At 41.9% G+C, this 17442-nt stretch overlaps 1 protein-coding gene across 1 annotated transcript in view; it reads right to left on the reverse strand.

Moving 5' to 3' along the window:
- Positions 1-901: 901 nt before the first annotated feature.
- Positions 902-17442, reverse strand: part of Jmy (junction mediating and regulatory protein, p53 cofactor) — a 56340-nt gene continuing 39799 nt past the window's right edge. Inside the window, exons 5-11 of the mRNA XM_051172627.1 lie at positions 11933-12098; positions 11364-11551; positions 10805-10891; positions 7176-7271; positions 5247-5853; positions 3492-3802; positions 902-1121 (exon numbers count right to left, since the gene is read on the reverse strand). Of these exons, the coding sequence (XP_051028584.1) occupies positions 3495-3802; positions 5247-5853; positions 7176-7271; positions 10805-10891; positions 11364-11551; positions 11933-12098 (1452 nt within the window). The 3' untranslated portion in view covers positions 902-1121; positions 3492-3494. The remainder of the gene's footprint in view (positions 1122-3491; positions 3803-5246; positions 5854-7175; positions 7272-10804; positions 10892-11363; positions 11552-11932; positions 12099-17442) is intronic.

The following is a 17442-nucleotide window of genomic DNA, read 5'->3' on the forward strand; positions in this document are numbered from 1 at the left end:
CAACCCGTGCCAGCTCCATTCATAAATGGACCCTTTAAGATACAGCCACGTCAACACTAAATGTAAGCATGTAAGCTTAAAGACTTGGTGACAGCAACAAGTGCTCCCCTAAAGTTCTATCCAGAACATGACAGGGAAATGCTAGCCGGAGGCTCTGGGGACCGGCTGTCTTCTGAACCTTCACCGAACACTTGCTCCTCACTATGGAGCACAATAAAAAAAAAATTAAACTGGTGCATGATACAAAGAGTTATAATCTGTCCCTACTGTTGAATCCTGATTTTTTGATTCTCAATAGGAAAGTCGTTATAGTAATCAAGCAGTAGTTTAAACAAAAAGACTAAAAATAATTTGAAACATTATCAAATTACAAAGCATTGCTTCTCATAAACAGGATGCACATAAAATTCAAACTATTCTAAGTTCAGAATTATGAAATGCTGTTTTAAAAGCATGGAAATTTTAACTTCAAACTCTCACAAAATGTAAGACTGTGGCCTCTTAAAATATGCCTTGTGCAATGTGTCATGTTTCGGTGCACACATTAGTAGGTGTGTCTCCGCTGGCTTCTCAGGTCCTGAACATCTCCTCTGGAGATGAGTAATGTGGGAGTTTTATGTGTATTCCATGTTTTCTTTTAATTCCTGTCCATAACTACCATGATAAATCTTCTTTAGCATGTCACTCTATTTCTATAAGCTGATGTGGAAGCAGGTGTGCTTCAGCAAATATCTTCTCAGTTCACTGAAAGATGATTCTCAAAGCAGCTCACACTCTGCAGACCCAGTGTTCTTTGCATTCATAGTGACCCCTAGAGTGGCTGACCACTATGAGACTATGAATGGACGGAAGGGAAGAGAAGGTGTGTGAGAAACAGCCACCTCCAGGAGGCATTTTCTCACTGCAGTGAGGAACATTGCACATATAAAACTGATGTCACTACTACCAATGAGTGACTGCACAGTAATAACCTCCCAGCTGTGCTTCCTGTTTTCACACCACTTTGCCAACACTTGGAATCTAATGGAATCCAATCATGGGACCAAGAGCTTAAACTTTTCCCCAAAAGAATCAGAGCCAGTCTTCATCCATGGCTATTTTTCTTCTTTCTGTTAAGTCACCTGTTTGCAAACAAAGTAATACAGTGTTAGAACAAAATGCCTCTTAAACATGGGGCATATAGTTTGTTCCCTCATGCCCTTAGAAATAACTTTGTTTTTTCGAGACGGTTTCTCTCTGTAGCCTTAGCTGTCCTGGAAGGCTTTGTAGATCAGGCTGGCCTCCAACTCAGAGATCCACCTGCCTCTGCCTCCCAAGTACTGGGATTAAATAGAAATAACTTTTAGCTCTTTAATAGTCACCTTTACAGTAAGGGCATAGGATTTTTTTTTTTTCCCCTTTTTTTCCAAGATAGGGTTTCTCTATGTAACAATACTGGCTATCCTGGACTTACTTTTGTAGATCAGGCTGGCCTTGAACTCACAGCAATCCGCCTACCCCTGCTGGGATTAAAGGCATGTACCGCCACCATGCCCAGCTGTATTTCCTTTTTTTAAATTATATTTTATATGCATGAGTGTTTGCCAAGTACATATGTGCACTGCAGGCAGCGCCTGTGGAGGCTGGAAGAGGGTGTCATGTCAGATCCTGGGGCTGAGCTGCTATGTGGGTACTGGGAATTGTACAAAATAACTCTAAATGAGTAGTCAGTGCTCTTAACTGCTGAGCCATCTCTCTTGTTCTGTAATGTCTGTATTCTTCAAAGTGGTAAGAATAAAAGTCATTTAATACAAACTTTGCTCACTATTGAGTGTTAGATTCATTTTCATTTCTATTCCTCTTAGGGTAATACTTATGTCAAAGGGTGTGGTGTTTCACAAACTGTCAACAGAATAAATGGTTGTCTTTAAACTTCAATAGAGACCCTATAGGAGAAGGATAAAAACCATTTTTAAATAGACATGAACAAGCACCATGTTTCTGAGTTGCAGGTTTGCATTTTCTATTAATGAAGCTACACACAGGTACTGAATACCTGAAGCACGGCTGGTGTGACTAAGAAAATAACTTGTTTTTAGATCAAGAAGCTCAAAATATTTTCTAATAAGTATATTTTTGTTTTGATAGGATATTATTTTGCTGAGATGTGCTAGTAGGAAATACAACATGAAGGCTGCATCTGAAAATAAACATGGGTTTTGAGGCCTTAGTACCTAAAAAGGCTGAGTACACAGGGGTAAACAAATTATTTCACAGCTTTATGTTAACTGCATACTGAAAGGTACTGTTTTGGCCCTGTATCATATAAAATTAACATAAATTTTACACATTCCCTTACATATTTGTAATAGGATGACCAGCGGTTTCCTTACAAAGACATCTGTGCTTCGCTTCATTCCCTTCCCATTGTTTGAGAAATATTCTACAGGAAACAAGTCTATAATTCTCCTTCGTGTGTAGAGAGCTACCTGTGGTCATGTTATCCATGCCTGTCTCTGGGAAGCCTCAAAGTAGGATGAAGAGCATACGTTCATCTTTTAAAAGCAATTCTGAGGGTGTGTAGATCTGCTGAAAAGAAAGACCAGGCCCTCAGACTCCCTCACAAAGTGTTCTGACAGGGCTGGAGAGATGGCTCAGTGGGTAAGAGCGCCGCCTGCTCTTCCAAAGGTCCCAGGTTCGGTCCCCAGCAACCGCATGGTGGCTCACAGCCATCTATAATGTAATGTGATGTGATACTGTCTTCTGGCCTGAAGGTGTGCATGCGGGCAGAGCACTGTATACATAATAAATAAATAAATCTTTAAAAAAAAAAAAAAGTGTTCTGACACTCAGCACCCAGACATGAGTCACAAAATGCTGTGGCCTTGTCTTTCATGTCAGGCAAGACCTGGTGAGAAATGTTGACCTGCAGCAAAAGAACTAAGTGTGCAAGGGCCAGCGGCCCGTTAACACTGTGCCTCAGCAGTGACTGGGGGAGATACAGATGAAAAGAGCAAGAAAAGCCACAGGCAGGAGACACAGGACTGTAAATGTCTATGAGTATGTATTGTGGAAAAGATCCTTGGAAGACAACTTGAATCTCTGAGTATCAGCACATTAGTTAAAAATACTGATATCTATATATATTTGTTTCTTGGTTGGTTTGTTAGGTTTTTTTGTTTTTGTTGTTGTTGTTGAGACAGGGCTTCTCTATGTAGTCTTGACTGTCCTAGACTATACAAACCAACCAATAGAGACTGTGCCCCTAGAAACGTATCCAACTGTTAAGTCACATGAGGGACTATTGTATAAAAAGACAGTCATTTTAAAAATAGGCACTGAGCAAATCAAGTATCCAGGTGGAAATAAGATGTTTTTCAGTTGAAGCCTGGAATTAGCATATTATCCGTGCTATAACTGCACCATATAATGAACAGGCCACAGTCTCAATCAATAAGAGACCCTGGAGCTGTATAGCCAGCTCAGGATCCTAAATACACCGGGCCGGTTACCTGCTAGGTCTCCCAGTCTGTGCAAGGTAAAGCCTCCTCCTCATCCTCTGACTCCGGGGATGCTTCTTTTATTCTTCTCAGAGCTTCATGGATGCTCCGTGTCAAAGGGTCTGTATCAGGCAGGAGTGTGAAGGATTCTCTCAAAACTTCTTTCTGAACCTTCTTCAATTTTACCCCTTTCCTTATCTGCGCCAAGATATTATTACTGTCATCTTCATCACGAAAAGGAGGCAGAGTCCGCTGTTCAACTTTTCTCAGATGAAAACTACCACGCTTCAAGGATGCTAACACCTCATCCATGGGTGAACTCACTTTGGAAAGAAATTAAAACAATCAGTTAGGATTATTGCACTTAAAATCAATCTTTGTGACCCAAATGCAACCTGGGAGACAGTTCTGATGACGGGTAAGCCTGCCAGAGGACCCATACCGTACCCACCGCCAATCCAAAGGGAGACAGTGCTAGCTACATCTTTTTCTTATTAATGTTGGAGCTGGAAGACGGGCTGTTCTCAAAATGAGGACGTAAGTTCAGATACCTATAAATCCCCACACTTGGAGGAGCTTGATGGGGCTGGGGTGGGCTCACTGGCTAGTTAGTCAAGCTGAAATGGTAAGCTACGGGTTCAGTGAGAGACTGTCTCAAAATGTAAGGCAGAGAGCAACTAAGTGTATATGCAACACACACACACACACATATATATATATACACACACACACACACACACACACAATTTCATGTTGGTTCATTGTCACTGTGATCTAAGAACCTATTTCAGATTGTGGTATGAAAGATTTTACAGAATAGTCTCAGATTAAAATGTAATATGTAAGTTGCTCTGTACTTTTTGCCCCCATGCAAACTCAAAAGTCCTTCAAAGGCCAGGAAAATGTGTTATTTTTAGAAATAGCTTTGTTGATGCAAACTGGGCATAATATAAATTGCACATATAACTTCCTATACTGTCTTTTTATATGAAGAACACTCGGGGCTTCAATATTAAGCTGAGCTCAATAGCTGATCTTGCCAGTAGCTTCACAGCCTTTCTTATATATGTCACAGTCATCATTGTCGTCGTCATCACCATCAATAGCACCTGGAGCTTTACCATCCATTGTCATCATCACCACCATCAATAGCACTGGAGCCATTGTCATCATCATCATCACCATCAATAGCACTGGGGCGCTACCATCCATTGTCATCATCACCACCATCAATAGCACTGGGGCGCTACCATCCATTGTCATCATTGTCATCATCACCACCATCAATAGCACTGGAGCCATCAATAGCACTGGAGTTCTACCATCCATTGTCGTCGTCATCATCATCATCATCATCACCACCCTCAATAGCATTAGAGCTCTACCATCCACTGTCATCATCATCATCACCACCATCGATAGCACTGGAGTTCTACCATCCATTGTCATTGTCATCATCACCACCATCAATAGCATTCGACTCTACCACTAAACCAGACTCTCTTTAGTCAGGAAAGTTTACCATTCAGATTAGATATCAGATTTCATTTCCTAACATGTAAGTGCTACCCAACAAAAATGGTCAAATGTCACTTCAGAGGATATTTTAAAGATGTGCCTCACAGCTCTAGAGGTCACATTTGTAAACACTTGCGCTCCCCTGTAACCTTGAATGCCTGTTGCTTTCATATGTCCAACACAGAACTCAATGCAAAGCTCCTTCCTGTGCTTCACTTTACCCACAGTCCGACGGCCCTGCTCACTCACCTCTCCTCCTCTGCAAACCATCAGCAGTCTTTCTGAGCTTCTTTCGGGCACTGACTAGCTGGCTGCTATCAAAGAGGTGTGCTGATGGGGCACTGGCTGACTTTGGGATCCTCTTCTCATTGCCCTCCTTTCTAAGCAGATCTTTCTCCAGTGTCTCTGCAGTGCTGGTGGCATCGGTGTCCTTTGCAACAGGCAGAGGTGGGGGCGGAGGTGGAGGTGGAGGAGGGGGAGGGGGAGGGGTAGGAGGAAGAGGGGGTAGGAGAGGATCCATGGTAGCAGAACATGGTTTGAGGTCATTACTGGTCAAAAGTGGAAGTGACGCAGATGGAGGAGGCAGTTCAGAGGTAACAGCACTGGGAGGTAATGAAGTGGCTTCAAGTTGTACTGAAGAGGTGTCTTCAAGTTGGACAAGGCTCCGGGATTCTGCTGTCTGTGAAGATCCAAGCTGGTGTCTTCCTTCTCCCGCCTCTGATGTCTCCTCCCCCTGCAGCACGGCTGAGAGAGAGCCACACTGCTCCTCACAGGACACAGGGCTTGCTGTGCTTTTTCTTCTCGCATGAGCCACTCGTAATCTGGTTGACTTAAGGATGACTTGCCCAGGGTACCTCTAAAATATCAATGTTATTGAGTGAGCATATTATGGGAAACTAATTTGCGAACAAATACTTTGTTATTATTTTGGGTATTTTCTGATTTTCCCAAGGGACAGGGAAAAAAAATTCAACAAACAACCAGGAAAACTAAAATACCCATGCCTAAACTTTCAATAACTTTTAAATAATTATCACCAATTCCCTTATTATCTAATTATGGAAAATGCTAAGTCTTGTTCTGTCTTTACCTAATTAAGCAAAAATGCTTAAAGACACCATGTGCAGGGTGTTGTGTTCAATCCTAGCATTCAAGAGACAGAGAGGTAGGTGGATGGCTGAGTTTGAGGCCATCCTGCTCTATATACATTTTAGTCTAGCCAAGACTGTATAGCAAGACCACATCTCATAAGAAAACTAGCCATGTGACTTCAAGTCTTCAAAGGTGTGGGAACCAGGCCCAACTGGGCTGCCTGCCTGTCTTGCTGTTGCATGTCCTGTTTTTAGCAGGTCTGTACTTATGATGGTTAGCTAGTCATGGATACCGCTCTGAGAACACACCCCTCCCTTCCTTGGGACTTTCCCTCCTGTGCGCAATCACCTCTTGAGGGATTTGACCTGCGAGTGGCAGTCCTGCTTTGCTGCCTATAAAAAGGCTATTTGGACGCTGAATAGAAGCTGCCTCGCTCTTAGCACGAAGGACCGCTGTTTTATTGTGTGTTAAATCCGCAGTCCCTCGACCTTGACACAGTACTGTGGTGGTGCAGGTGCCACACAAAGGAAGAAACATTGAAAGAAAAAAATCAAGACAAACAGTATCAAATACATACATTACTTAGCAGAAAGGTAAGAAACTACTGCTGTTTATTTTCAAATGTTTATCCTTTTTTTTTAAAAGGCCTGATAAAAATTTTATGACAAGGGAAGAGTGAAATGAAGTGTTTTTGTAGTACTGATTTTCTTTTTTATTAATTCGAAAGAACCTAGGCTTTCTTGACATTCTATTCTTTACATTCCTGAGGCTGTGCATGAGGGGTTGTGTTGTTGTTTTTAGTTTTTCCAGAACAGGGTTGTTTTCTCTGTGTTATCTTGGCTCTCCTGTATTCACTTTGTAGACCAGGCTGGCCTCACAGACCAGGCTGAACTCACAATGATCCGCCTGCCACTGCCTCCCAAGTGCTGGGATTACAGATGTGCGCCACAATGTCAAAAGAATATTAATGTCCAACTTGGCCAAAGGAAAGAGCCAATCAAACTGCTGTGTTTGGGAATATGTTCTAAACAGAAACATTAACGAGCAATGGGGAAAAAATTAATCAAGAGACTACATTTCTATTACCTGCTTAAATGTTCGAAGTCTATCCAATGTCCTCTGTCTCTCTTGGCTAACCCAGGCACTTTTTCTTTCCTCTTCATCATGTAATTTTTCTCTCTTCTGGTAAAAAGAAAGAGAAGATTTTCCCCCAATATGTCAAACAAATGAGTCAAAAAAATGACTCATTCAGTTGGGCATAGTGGTGCACAGCTTTAATTCCAGCACTAGGCGAGGTAGAAGCAGGCAGAAAAACAAACAAACAAAAACCCAAAAGTTTTTGTCAGGCATAGTAGTAGTGCCTACTTTTTAATCCCAGCACTTGGAAGGTAGAGGCAAGCAGATCTCTTTAAGTTCGAGGTCAGCCTCGTCTACAAACCCAAAAGAAAGGATTCATTGGACACTTATGATGTAAAACACTATACTGCCTATAAGTTCACATCAGTCCGATGAAGTAAGATGACATTTCTCGGCGGGCGTGGTGGCGCACGCCTTTAATCCCAGCACTCGGGACACAGAGGCAGGTGGATCGCTGTGAGTTTGAAGCCAGCCTGGTCTACAAAGAGAGTCCAGGACAGCCAGGGATACACAGAGAAACCCTGCCTCGCAAAACAAAACAGAACAGAACAAAACAAAAGATCAATTCGTCTAGGGCTGGGGAGATGGCTCAGAGGTTAAGAGCACTGACTGCTGTTCCAAAAGGTCCTGTGTTCAATTCCCAGCAACCACGTGGTGGCTCACAACCATCTATAATGAGATCGGGTGCCCTCTTCTGGCCTGTGGGTGCATGTGCAGGCAGAACACTGTATACATAATAAATGAATAAATCTTTAAAAAAAAATACCATGACATTTCTCTAAGCTAAACACTGCTTTGTCTAAGGGATTTGGGCTGAAACAAACTTAGAAATACTTTTCTGGCTTTCACATTCAGCTAACTCAACTCAGCAACCACATCAATAATTTTTTGGTTGTGTTTTGAGAAGTGCATGCGCATATGTACGTATGTATGCACGCACGCATGCACACACGCACGCACACACACGCGCACGGCTAAGGCTTGGTAATGCACATTTGTAATGATAAGACTCAAGAAGCCTGGATGGGACCGTTATGAACTCTAGTCTACCTTTAAAAAAATAAAATATAAAAAGTGAGGTGGGTTGATCACTATGAGTTCGAAGGCCAGCCTGGTCTACCAAATGAATCCAGGACAGCCAAGCTATACAGAGAAACCTTGTCTCGGAAAACATAACAAAACAAACGAAAAATAAAAAGATGATGGTAGGATATTTGGATAATATAATTTAATAATGATATTTATTTACATCTATTGATTCAAAAACATCTCAGGGAGAACCTAAAATAGCCTGTACCCAGAGTGACAGGCACAAAACAAACAGAAAGCCATTATTAGAAAAACTAGACAATAGCAGGCTCATTTTCAAGGTCATTTGGTCACCGTATAGTGTTGGAAGACAACCTAACTAGTGTGTCCCCTCATCCAGCCTTTCTTATATCATAATAGAAGCCCTGGTTAATGCAGTAAGACAAGAAAAAGAAACAAAGTTATGCACATTGGCAAGAAGTAAAGCTATATAGAAAGAAAGAAAAATCAACATAAAATAACAGCGGCATGCGCCATGATAGCACAGATGCTATACACAACGACCCTGGTGCACCTGCTAGAACTGGAAATTAAATATGAATGCCGGCGTGGTGGTGCTTGTGATCTCAGCATTCGGGGAGGCAGAGGCAGGTGGATCTCTGTGAGTTCAAAGCCAGCCTGGTCTACAAAGTGAGTTTAGAAGCCAAGACTGTTACACAGAGAAACCCTGTCTCAAAAAGCAAAACAAAAAGAAAAACCAAAACACCAACAAAAAAAATTAAATACAAAATACTACTAACCCCCACAAAAATCTGACTACATTATATGATTTAAATGAAAACTATAAATATCTGATAATATAGTCCTTGTTTGTATACGGTAAAACTCAGTAAAAATAGATTACTTCTCAATTTTTATTTTTTATTTTTTATTTTTTGGTTTTTCGAGACAGGGTTTCTCTATGTAGCCTTGGCTGTCCTGGACTCGCTTTGTAGACCAGGCTGGCCTCGAACTCACAGCGATCCGCCTGCCTCTGCCTCCCGAGTGCTGGGATTAAAGGCGTGCGCCACCACGCCCGGCTCTTACTTCTCATTTTTATCTAGAGGTTCAATACAGTCCCAATCTAAATTTGCAAATTATCTTGCTGTATTCTAAAGTTTAGACATATTGCAAGGAAGAGACCTGAGCTAATAAAACAGTCTCCAGAGAGACAAAATTCCTTGACCTTTGACTAAAGGGCAAAACCAATACAGTGGAACACAAGCAGTTTGTTAAACAAATGGTGCTAAGCAAGTGGACATGAGCATGCCAAAATTGAATGTACACACTGACCTGAGTCTTGCCAAAAATGAATGTACACACTGACCTGAGTCTTGCCAAAAATGTAAAATGTAAACCTTTACAGTTTTAAATTCAGAGATGCACCATGGTATGAAAGCAACAACTAGGAGGTTGGATTTTGCTCAGAGTAAAATCCCTGCCAAGGACACTGTTTATAGATAACGAGAGGATAGCCCATAAGCTATAGAAGTATTTGCAAAACACATCTGCTAAATAAAGGACTCTTTTTAGGGAGAGTGGTTGCACATGCCTGTAACCAGAGGTGGAGGCAGGAGGCTCAGCTACACAGCAACTTTAAGGTAATGTTCTAGATGAAATCCTGTCATAAGAAAACCACCCAAGGGCTGGAGAGGTGGCTCAGCAGTTAAGAGCACTGGCTGTTCCTGCAGAGGACCTAGGTTCAATTCCCAGCACCCACATGGCAGCTCACAACTGTTTGTAACTCCTGTTCCAGGGGATTGGACACCCTCAAACACACATACATGCAGGCAAAACACCAATGTACATAAAATGCAAATAAATGTTTAAAAAACACCCCAAATAGATAAACAAACAAACAAAAACTTAAGCAAGGAATCTGAAAAAGCACTTTGCTAATAAAGAATATACCAAAACTAAAAGAGACTACTGCAGCTATTAGAATAGCTATTACCCTGCAACAGCAAAAAGCTAGAGAGGATGTGACAATAAGCAACTCTCATTATTGCTGGGATAAGTGCACACTTACTTTGAAGAACAGTTTGGCAGTTTCTTAAAACAATATAATCTTATCCTGCTGTCCAACAATCAAAACCTTAAATCTGCATTATTAAGTGAAATAAGTCAACCTGAATACACTATACGTGTCTATTTCAAACCTACATAGGGCAGCGAAACTAATCTGATTCTGCAGTCGCAGATCTCTGCCATCCTACATCTGACCTCCCCTCACCAGGAGAGAGCGTCAACGTCAACAACAGACTTTGGACAGCTAAGGTGCCAACACTCAACTGCTGCTCACTGTAACATATGTAGACCCTTGTGGTAAAAGTGGCACACAAGAACTCTCATTGGTCATCATTTCTGCCTAAATTGACCTCTCAGTCACCCACTCAAACATAAATATTCACAGCTGCCAACATCTCGTAACACAAGCCTCATGCTCAGATATTTACCCCTTGTCAGACACAGTAAGACTCTGTTGCAAGTCTCCAAGAGTCCCAACTTACTAGTTGCACTGCACGATGGCTTCTATATTCATCTGCACTCTGAAAGCGCTGTTGGGACTTCTCGTTGTGTTTTGCAATACAAATTTCCTAGAAAATATAAAAAGTGTTTTAATTAAAGTAAGACTTAGAAAGAGCACAGCAGAGTTGACCTAACTCATTCCATGAGAAGGCCAAGAGCTAATGAGGACTAGCTCCTCTCTCCTCCACCACAGACCACTAAAACCTACTCTTTCTACATCTCTGGAGGGTCAGAACTGGCCACTTAAGATCTGTGCCCCACTTCACTCTCTTAATATCCCAGCCTCACTACGGATACTCAGAACCTCTCCTTTCAATGCACTGCAGAGGATCCTGTAGCCATGCCCTTTTAGCAACTCACCCTCAGAACACCTGAGTGCAGCCATTCAAAGGCATGTAAGATAAATGGTTAATCTAAGGAGCTGAGAATAGGTAATGGCTATTACTTTTAATAGAAGTGAGAACGACAAATCACTATTACAATTGGAATTATTAGACATGGTAAAGGATGAAGTAATGATTGAAAACAAGATTTTGATACCTTTTTATTTCTGAGGTAGGCTTTCTTGGCTGAGACACGCCCCCTTCTTGCTTCCAGCTGGCGTGCCTTCTGCTGCAGTTTCTGTAGCTCCTCCCTCTGTGCGTGCACAGAGGCCGCCATCTCTTCCTTCTCCAGCATGGCCTCCATACTTTCATAAGTATCATAGTAGACCACTTCGTCTCTCTTTTCTGTCACAGAAAGTGTGGTTAAGAATGAGCTTCTTTACTAAGCAGTGATTAAAAGGTGAGGAAATAAATTGTGACATGGTACACAGTAAGTGTTCAATAAATACAGACTTCACACTCCCACATTCCACCCATGCAAAACTGCAGAAATTCTGATTCTAGATAAAACATCCTTTAGCAAAGTAGGTACACTACAAAAATATTAAAAACCAACATGCAGCCATAATTGCTGAGTTTACAAAACCATGAGTTCAAGAACTCCTTCAAAACATTAATATCTAGACTTTTTTTTTTTTTTTTGGGTCTTAGGAGACACAGTTGGGGTCCATGCGCACTTCTCCACATCCTGTCTTCTTAGGCTTCTGTGGTTAATGCACACCATACCTGATATGAGTCTCTTGATGCTCTCCAGCTGTGCAGTCAACAGTAGCTCTTCACACTTCAAGATTTCAAACTGGACTTCATACAGCTGAAGTTGCAGATCATAGTAATCAGATTCTAGCTGGTCCAACTGAGCAATAGCTTCTGTACCGCCCTGTAAACTTTGCATCTGTGGTGAAAACAACAATACTATTAACGGGTGGAGACAAAGTAAGTCCCAAAAGCAACTGCTTTAGGAAGGAGAGAGCTGGGCAGTGGTGGTGTACACCTTTGATCCCAGCCCTCGGGAGGCAGAAGGAGATGGGTCTCTGAGTTCAGGCCCAGCCTGGTCTGCAGAATGAATTTCAGGACAGCCAGGACCACAGAGAAATACTGTCTCAAAACACAAAACAAAACAGAGTAAAAATGAAAATCAGATTTCCGAGCTGGGCGTGGCACTGAGAATACAGAAGACCACTTATGGGCAGGAGTCTGGGCTCCTTTGGAGAATACAAGACTAGTGACATAGGCTCAGTACTGCAGCTACTCAGGAGGTAATGCTGTTAGATCACTGACTTAGGGCCAGCCTGCTAAAGAGTTTGTTCAAGGTCAGTCTGGCAACTTACTGATCTCAGAATGCACGGTAAGAGCAGCAGGGACAGCTCAGCTACAAGTGCTGGCCTACTTGTACACTACCACTAACTAAATTCAGTTTCCACTATCATAAGGTGTGGTGGGGGTGAGAATCTATACTTAAAAAAATATACACAGAAAGACAAAGGGCACCTCTTACACATAAGGAGGAAAAAGTCATAAAACAGTGGAAAACGTTCTAACATATCTTACAAAGCACACTCAATGTTGCTGTCACACCTCAATCATACTTAGGGTGGCAAAGTATTATGACTTACTGGGTTGTCTGATTTTTCCCCCTAAGTTTAAGAGGTGCCTTTTGTCTTTCTTCCCTGGTTCTCTATATATTTTCCAATAGTATAGATGCTTTTTAAAGGGCTCAATGTCAGTGCACTTGCTTAGCATATATGAGGCCCTGGGTTTGATTCCCCAGGACAAAAAAGAGGGAAAAACATTACATCTTAGCACCTGGGGGTTGGCGGTTTCTGACAAGGCCCACACATGCAACATCATCTTTGATAGCATCCTGTGATCATTAAAATATGAAAGGTGAGTAAACAGCTTAAGAATAGGAATTGTCTTTCTCCTCTTTGTAGTCCCCTCAATAATACACAAAATGCCTAACAGAATTAGAGCCGTATTAGTTACCATTGTTCTCCTTCTATGCCAGGCATTATGTTAAATGTTTTGTATATACCAACTCATGGGATCATGACACCCAGAAACTAGGCATTACCATCTTATAGAGAGGGAAGGAGTGAGCTTGCAGAACAGACCCACAGAGCTGTTTTGTTCAGCATGGCAGCTACTAGCTCCAAGTCCAATTTCTATTAAAATAAAAATGTGACTATTTCGTTGCAAGATGTTCTGATGGACAGTAGAACCACAATCTTAAATATTCATGTACAGTAATGTTCAATAAAGTAAAACTGAAATGGGGAAATATAAACTTAATTATAATTTGCCTACATGCTTTAAGGAAAAAGCCAAAGGAAATAAATGAGTTGGACTCAGAATTGACATATTATATTATGGAAATTAAAAGGACTGATGGTTTAAATTCTCTGTGGTGAAAGAGAAGATGCTGATAAGAAAGCTTTTTACACAAAGGTGGGAAACTTTCTGGAGTCTTATTTATCTTCTGCTAACCAGAAGACAGAAGTTTGCTGATAACTGAGCTGTAACTGTGCTTTCTATAGCTGAGTTCATGATGGTATTTTAAAATTAGTATCTTCTACTCCAATTAATAACTATAAAGTAACCTAAGCATAAATTAAAATCAAATCAAAAGAAATAGTGCTTAATCTTTTCTTAGACAGTGTTCAATTGCTATGGAGAGAAACTATAACCAAGGCAACTATTATGAAAGAAAGTGTTTAATTGGGGCTGGCTTGTAGTTTCAAGATTTAAAAGCACGTGATGGTGAGCAAACATGGCAGCATGAAGGCAGACTCAGTGCTGGAGAAGTAGCTGAGATTTCTACACCTGGACCTGCTGGCAGCAGGGTGAGAGCAACTGTACATGCCAAGGTTTTTAGATACCTCGAAGCTCACTGCCCACCCCATCCCACCCCCGACACACACACACACACACAACTTCCTCCAACAAGACCTCACCTACTCCAAGCAGGCCTCACTTCTCAAGTAGCACCCTGATGACTAAGCATCCAAATGAGCCTATTGGGCTCCTCTTTAATCTTAAATGTGTGTAAAATTCAAATGCCAAATAGACCATTGCTTAAGAGATTATTAATATCAAAGTGTTAATTTGAAATTTTATTTCAAGTTCATCATTACCACATGAAAGCATTCTTAATTATCTTGATTCATAAATTTAATCTTAGTTTATATGTTTTAAAAATACTTTTAATTTCCAGCAGGTAATTTTCTACTACTTCAGTAGCTACCTCAGACAACACAGAAAGTTTTAAACTGGGTCACTTGGTCCTCTTCCGGTCCTCCCCCACTTCAAAATGCAATACCGACTTTTTTTTTTTCCCTTCTTTTTTTTAAAAGAACAAATCTCCAGCACTCAGGAAGCCAGGGTAAATTCCAGGCCAGACGTTATCTCAAAACAAACAAACCAACAACAACAACAAAAAACAAAGACAAAAAACCACAGGCCTCCCGGGTAGGACAGTGCTAAAAACAAAGGACTGCGGGGCGGGCAGGGTGTGGTAGCACACACCTTTAATCTCAGCACTCAGGAGTTCTAGGCCAGCCTGGTCTATGAAAGAGTCCATGATAGCCAGGACTGTTACAAAGAAACCCTGTCTCAAAAAACCTTAAAAAGAGGACTGCAGCGGGGCAAAGCATTTGTTTGGGATGAGCTTAACACTTTACAGGTGTTGTTTCACCTGAGTAATTCAGACACCTTAAATTGAGGCTATTAAAGCTGACACAGTACATCATCACAATTAAATGCATATAAAGCACAACACCATGTTATACAACAAGCAAAAACCTAGCAAGAATGACTAACTGCCAATTTTTTAAATGCTTTGAAGAATTCAGACACATAATGCAAGACTTTAAGAGCAGACTGTTGCAGTCACAGATGTGGTCTAGAGAAAATGAGCACATGCACTCTCAAGCTCTAGAGCTCGGGCTCAGCCCCTCCATTCTCCACACTGGAGGCCTATGTATAAAAAGCCCTACTGCCTAATGTTAGGGGTCAGGGGTCTTTGCCTTTGGCACCCTGTGTTGCCAGAACAACAGCTCAGCCGGATGGGGCCAACACTAAACAGTGAGATGAAAGCAAAGTTTACAGCACGTGCAATAAAAGGGCAGGGACTTTTAAAAGAAATCCAGATAGCCAATAACAAGGAACAAACTCATTAAAGGGAGACCACATAGAAATGCCTCAGGGGACCGTGGATGAAATCCTTCAGAGACTGAATACAAAGACAAGGTCCGACTCTACCTTCCAACAGCACACAAGACGGGTGATGTAGAGGGGAAAGCTGGGATTTAATCTATAACAGAACGACTGCTTTCTAGAGTATACAGTAGAGAGGCCTAATCACAGTGTTAGTGCTGCTGCCCATTTGGCAATCCCAGCACACGGAGAGGCAAGAGAGCTGGAAGACCAAATCCAAGGGTAGCCTGAACTATATAATGAGACCCTATATTTAAAAATATTAGCCAGGTGTGGTGGAATACGCCTTTAATCCCAGCACTCAGGAGGCAGAGGCAGGCAGACAGCCTGGTCTACAAATCAAGCCCAGGACAGCCAAGGCTACAGCTCCCCCCCGCCCAACAAAAAGAAGAAAAACCAAACAAAAATATTAGTAACAACTTGGGAGGCAGAGGCAGACAGATCTCTGTGACTTCCAGGACAGCCAAAGCTCTTACAAAGAGAAACCCTGTCTCGAGAAATCTGGGGTGGGATGGGAGCCTGTATAGAGGTGTGGTTGCTGGGAACTGAACTCAGGCCCTCTGCACGAGCAGGAGGGACTCTTAACCGTTGAGCCGTCTCTCCAGCCCCCTGAGGCATTTCTATGTGAGATCTATATCTATATCAGTGCCATTGTGGAACATACCCAAGCCCAAAACAGATTCATAAAGACAATCTTTCTTTACGTTTGTATGTGCAAGGGTGGTGGTTTGCCTGCCTGTATGTCTATATGCCACCAGCAGGCAGTGCTCAAGGACAGAAGAGAGTGCTAGGTCTTCTGGAAATGGAGCTAGAGTGAGTTGTTAGCTGCCTTGAGGCTGGCAAGAACCTAACAAAGGTTGTCTGAAAAAGCAGCCAGTCAGACATATCAACCACTGGCCCACCTATCTCTCTGGCTGTGATAAAGCAACATTTTCTACATTTAAACGGGGGAGAAGGGGCTAGAAAGATGGCTCTGCAGTTAAGAAAACGTGTTGCTCTTGCTGAGGAGCTGGATGGAGTTCCCAACACCCGTGTGGAAGGCAACCATCCATCCCTAACACCCATTCCAGGCAATCAAGTGCTTCCTGCCATAGGTACCGAGCATCTGTATACTATGCATGCATACACACATACAGGCAAAACATTCATATACATAATTTTAAAATGTTTGCCCTTTACTACTGAAAGTAGACATGAGAGTAACAGCTTGACAAATACATATCAGTTTAGAGGGGGTGTGGGCGTGGTGGTGTTGAGATAGGCTCACTCTCACAGAGCCCATGCTGGCCTGTACTTGTTACATAGCTGAGGACGAACAGAAATCCTCTCTAAACGCCCTGTCTCTGCCTTGAAGGTAGAAGCATGCTCCACCACACATTTACTAGTTTTAAATCAAAATTTTAAAAATGGAAATAAGCTATTCTATACTAGGTAACAGACCTGAATAAACAGAATTCTTCAAAAAAAAAAAAAAAAAGAAAAAAGGAAAAGAAAGAAAAAGCTAAATATCTGAAGAGACACTTCTTAAAAGTAAATATACAACATTTTCCAAATTCTAGCAATCATAATACTGCTCGTGGGGATTAAACAGTATGACTGGAAATGAGCAGCACATTATGACACGGGGTTTTATTGTTTTGTTTACTATGCAGTTCTCTGTGAACACTGTGGCTGGCAATGGCTAGATTATTCTGTTGTATGACTACATGCTCTCTCTGTGTTTTTAGAGACAGGGTTTCTCTGAGTGGCCTTGGCCATCTCACGCCCATCTGGCTGCCTCCGCCTCCAGATGGACTGGGATTGCAGGCAAATGCCACAGGGTCCGGCTCTCTAAGTGGCTTTAACTTTTCATTATTATTTTTTGTGCTGGGTGTCCTAACTGTGGGTAGAGATGAAGAGAAGGTATTATTAAATGGCTGGGCATGGTGGTGCACCTCTTCAATCCTAGCACTCAGGAGGCAGAGGCAAGCAGATCTCTGACTTCGAGGCAGCCTGGTCTACAGAGCAAGTTCCAACCTCTTTTT

Source organism: Acomys russatus, chromosome 30 (assembly GCF_903995435.1).
Source record: "Acomys russatus chromosome 30, mAcoRus1.1, whole genome shotgun sequence".
Taxonomy (NCBI): Eukaryota; Metazoa; Chordata; class Mammalia; order Rodentia; family Muridae; genus Acomys; species Acomys russatus.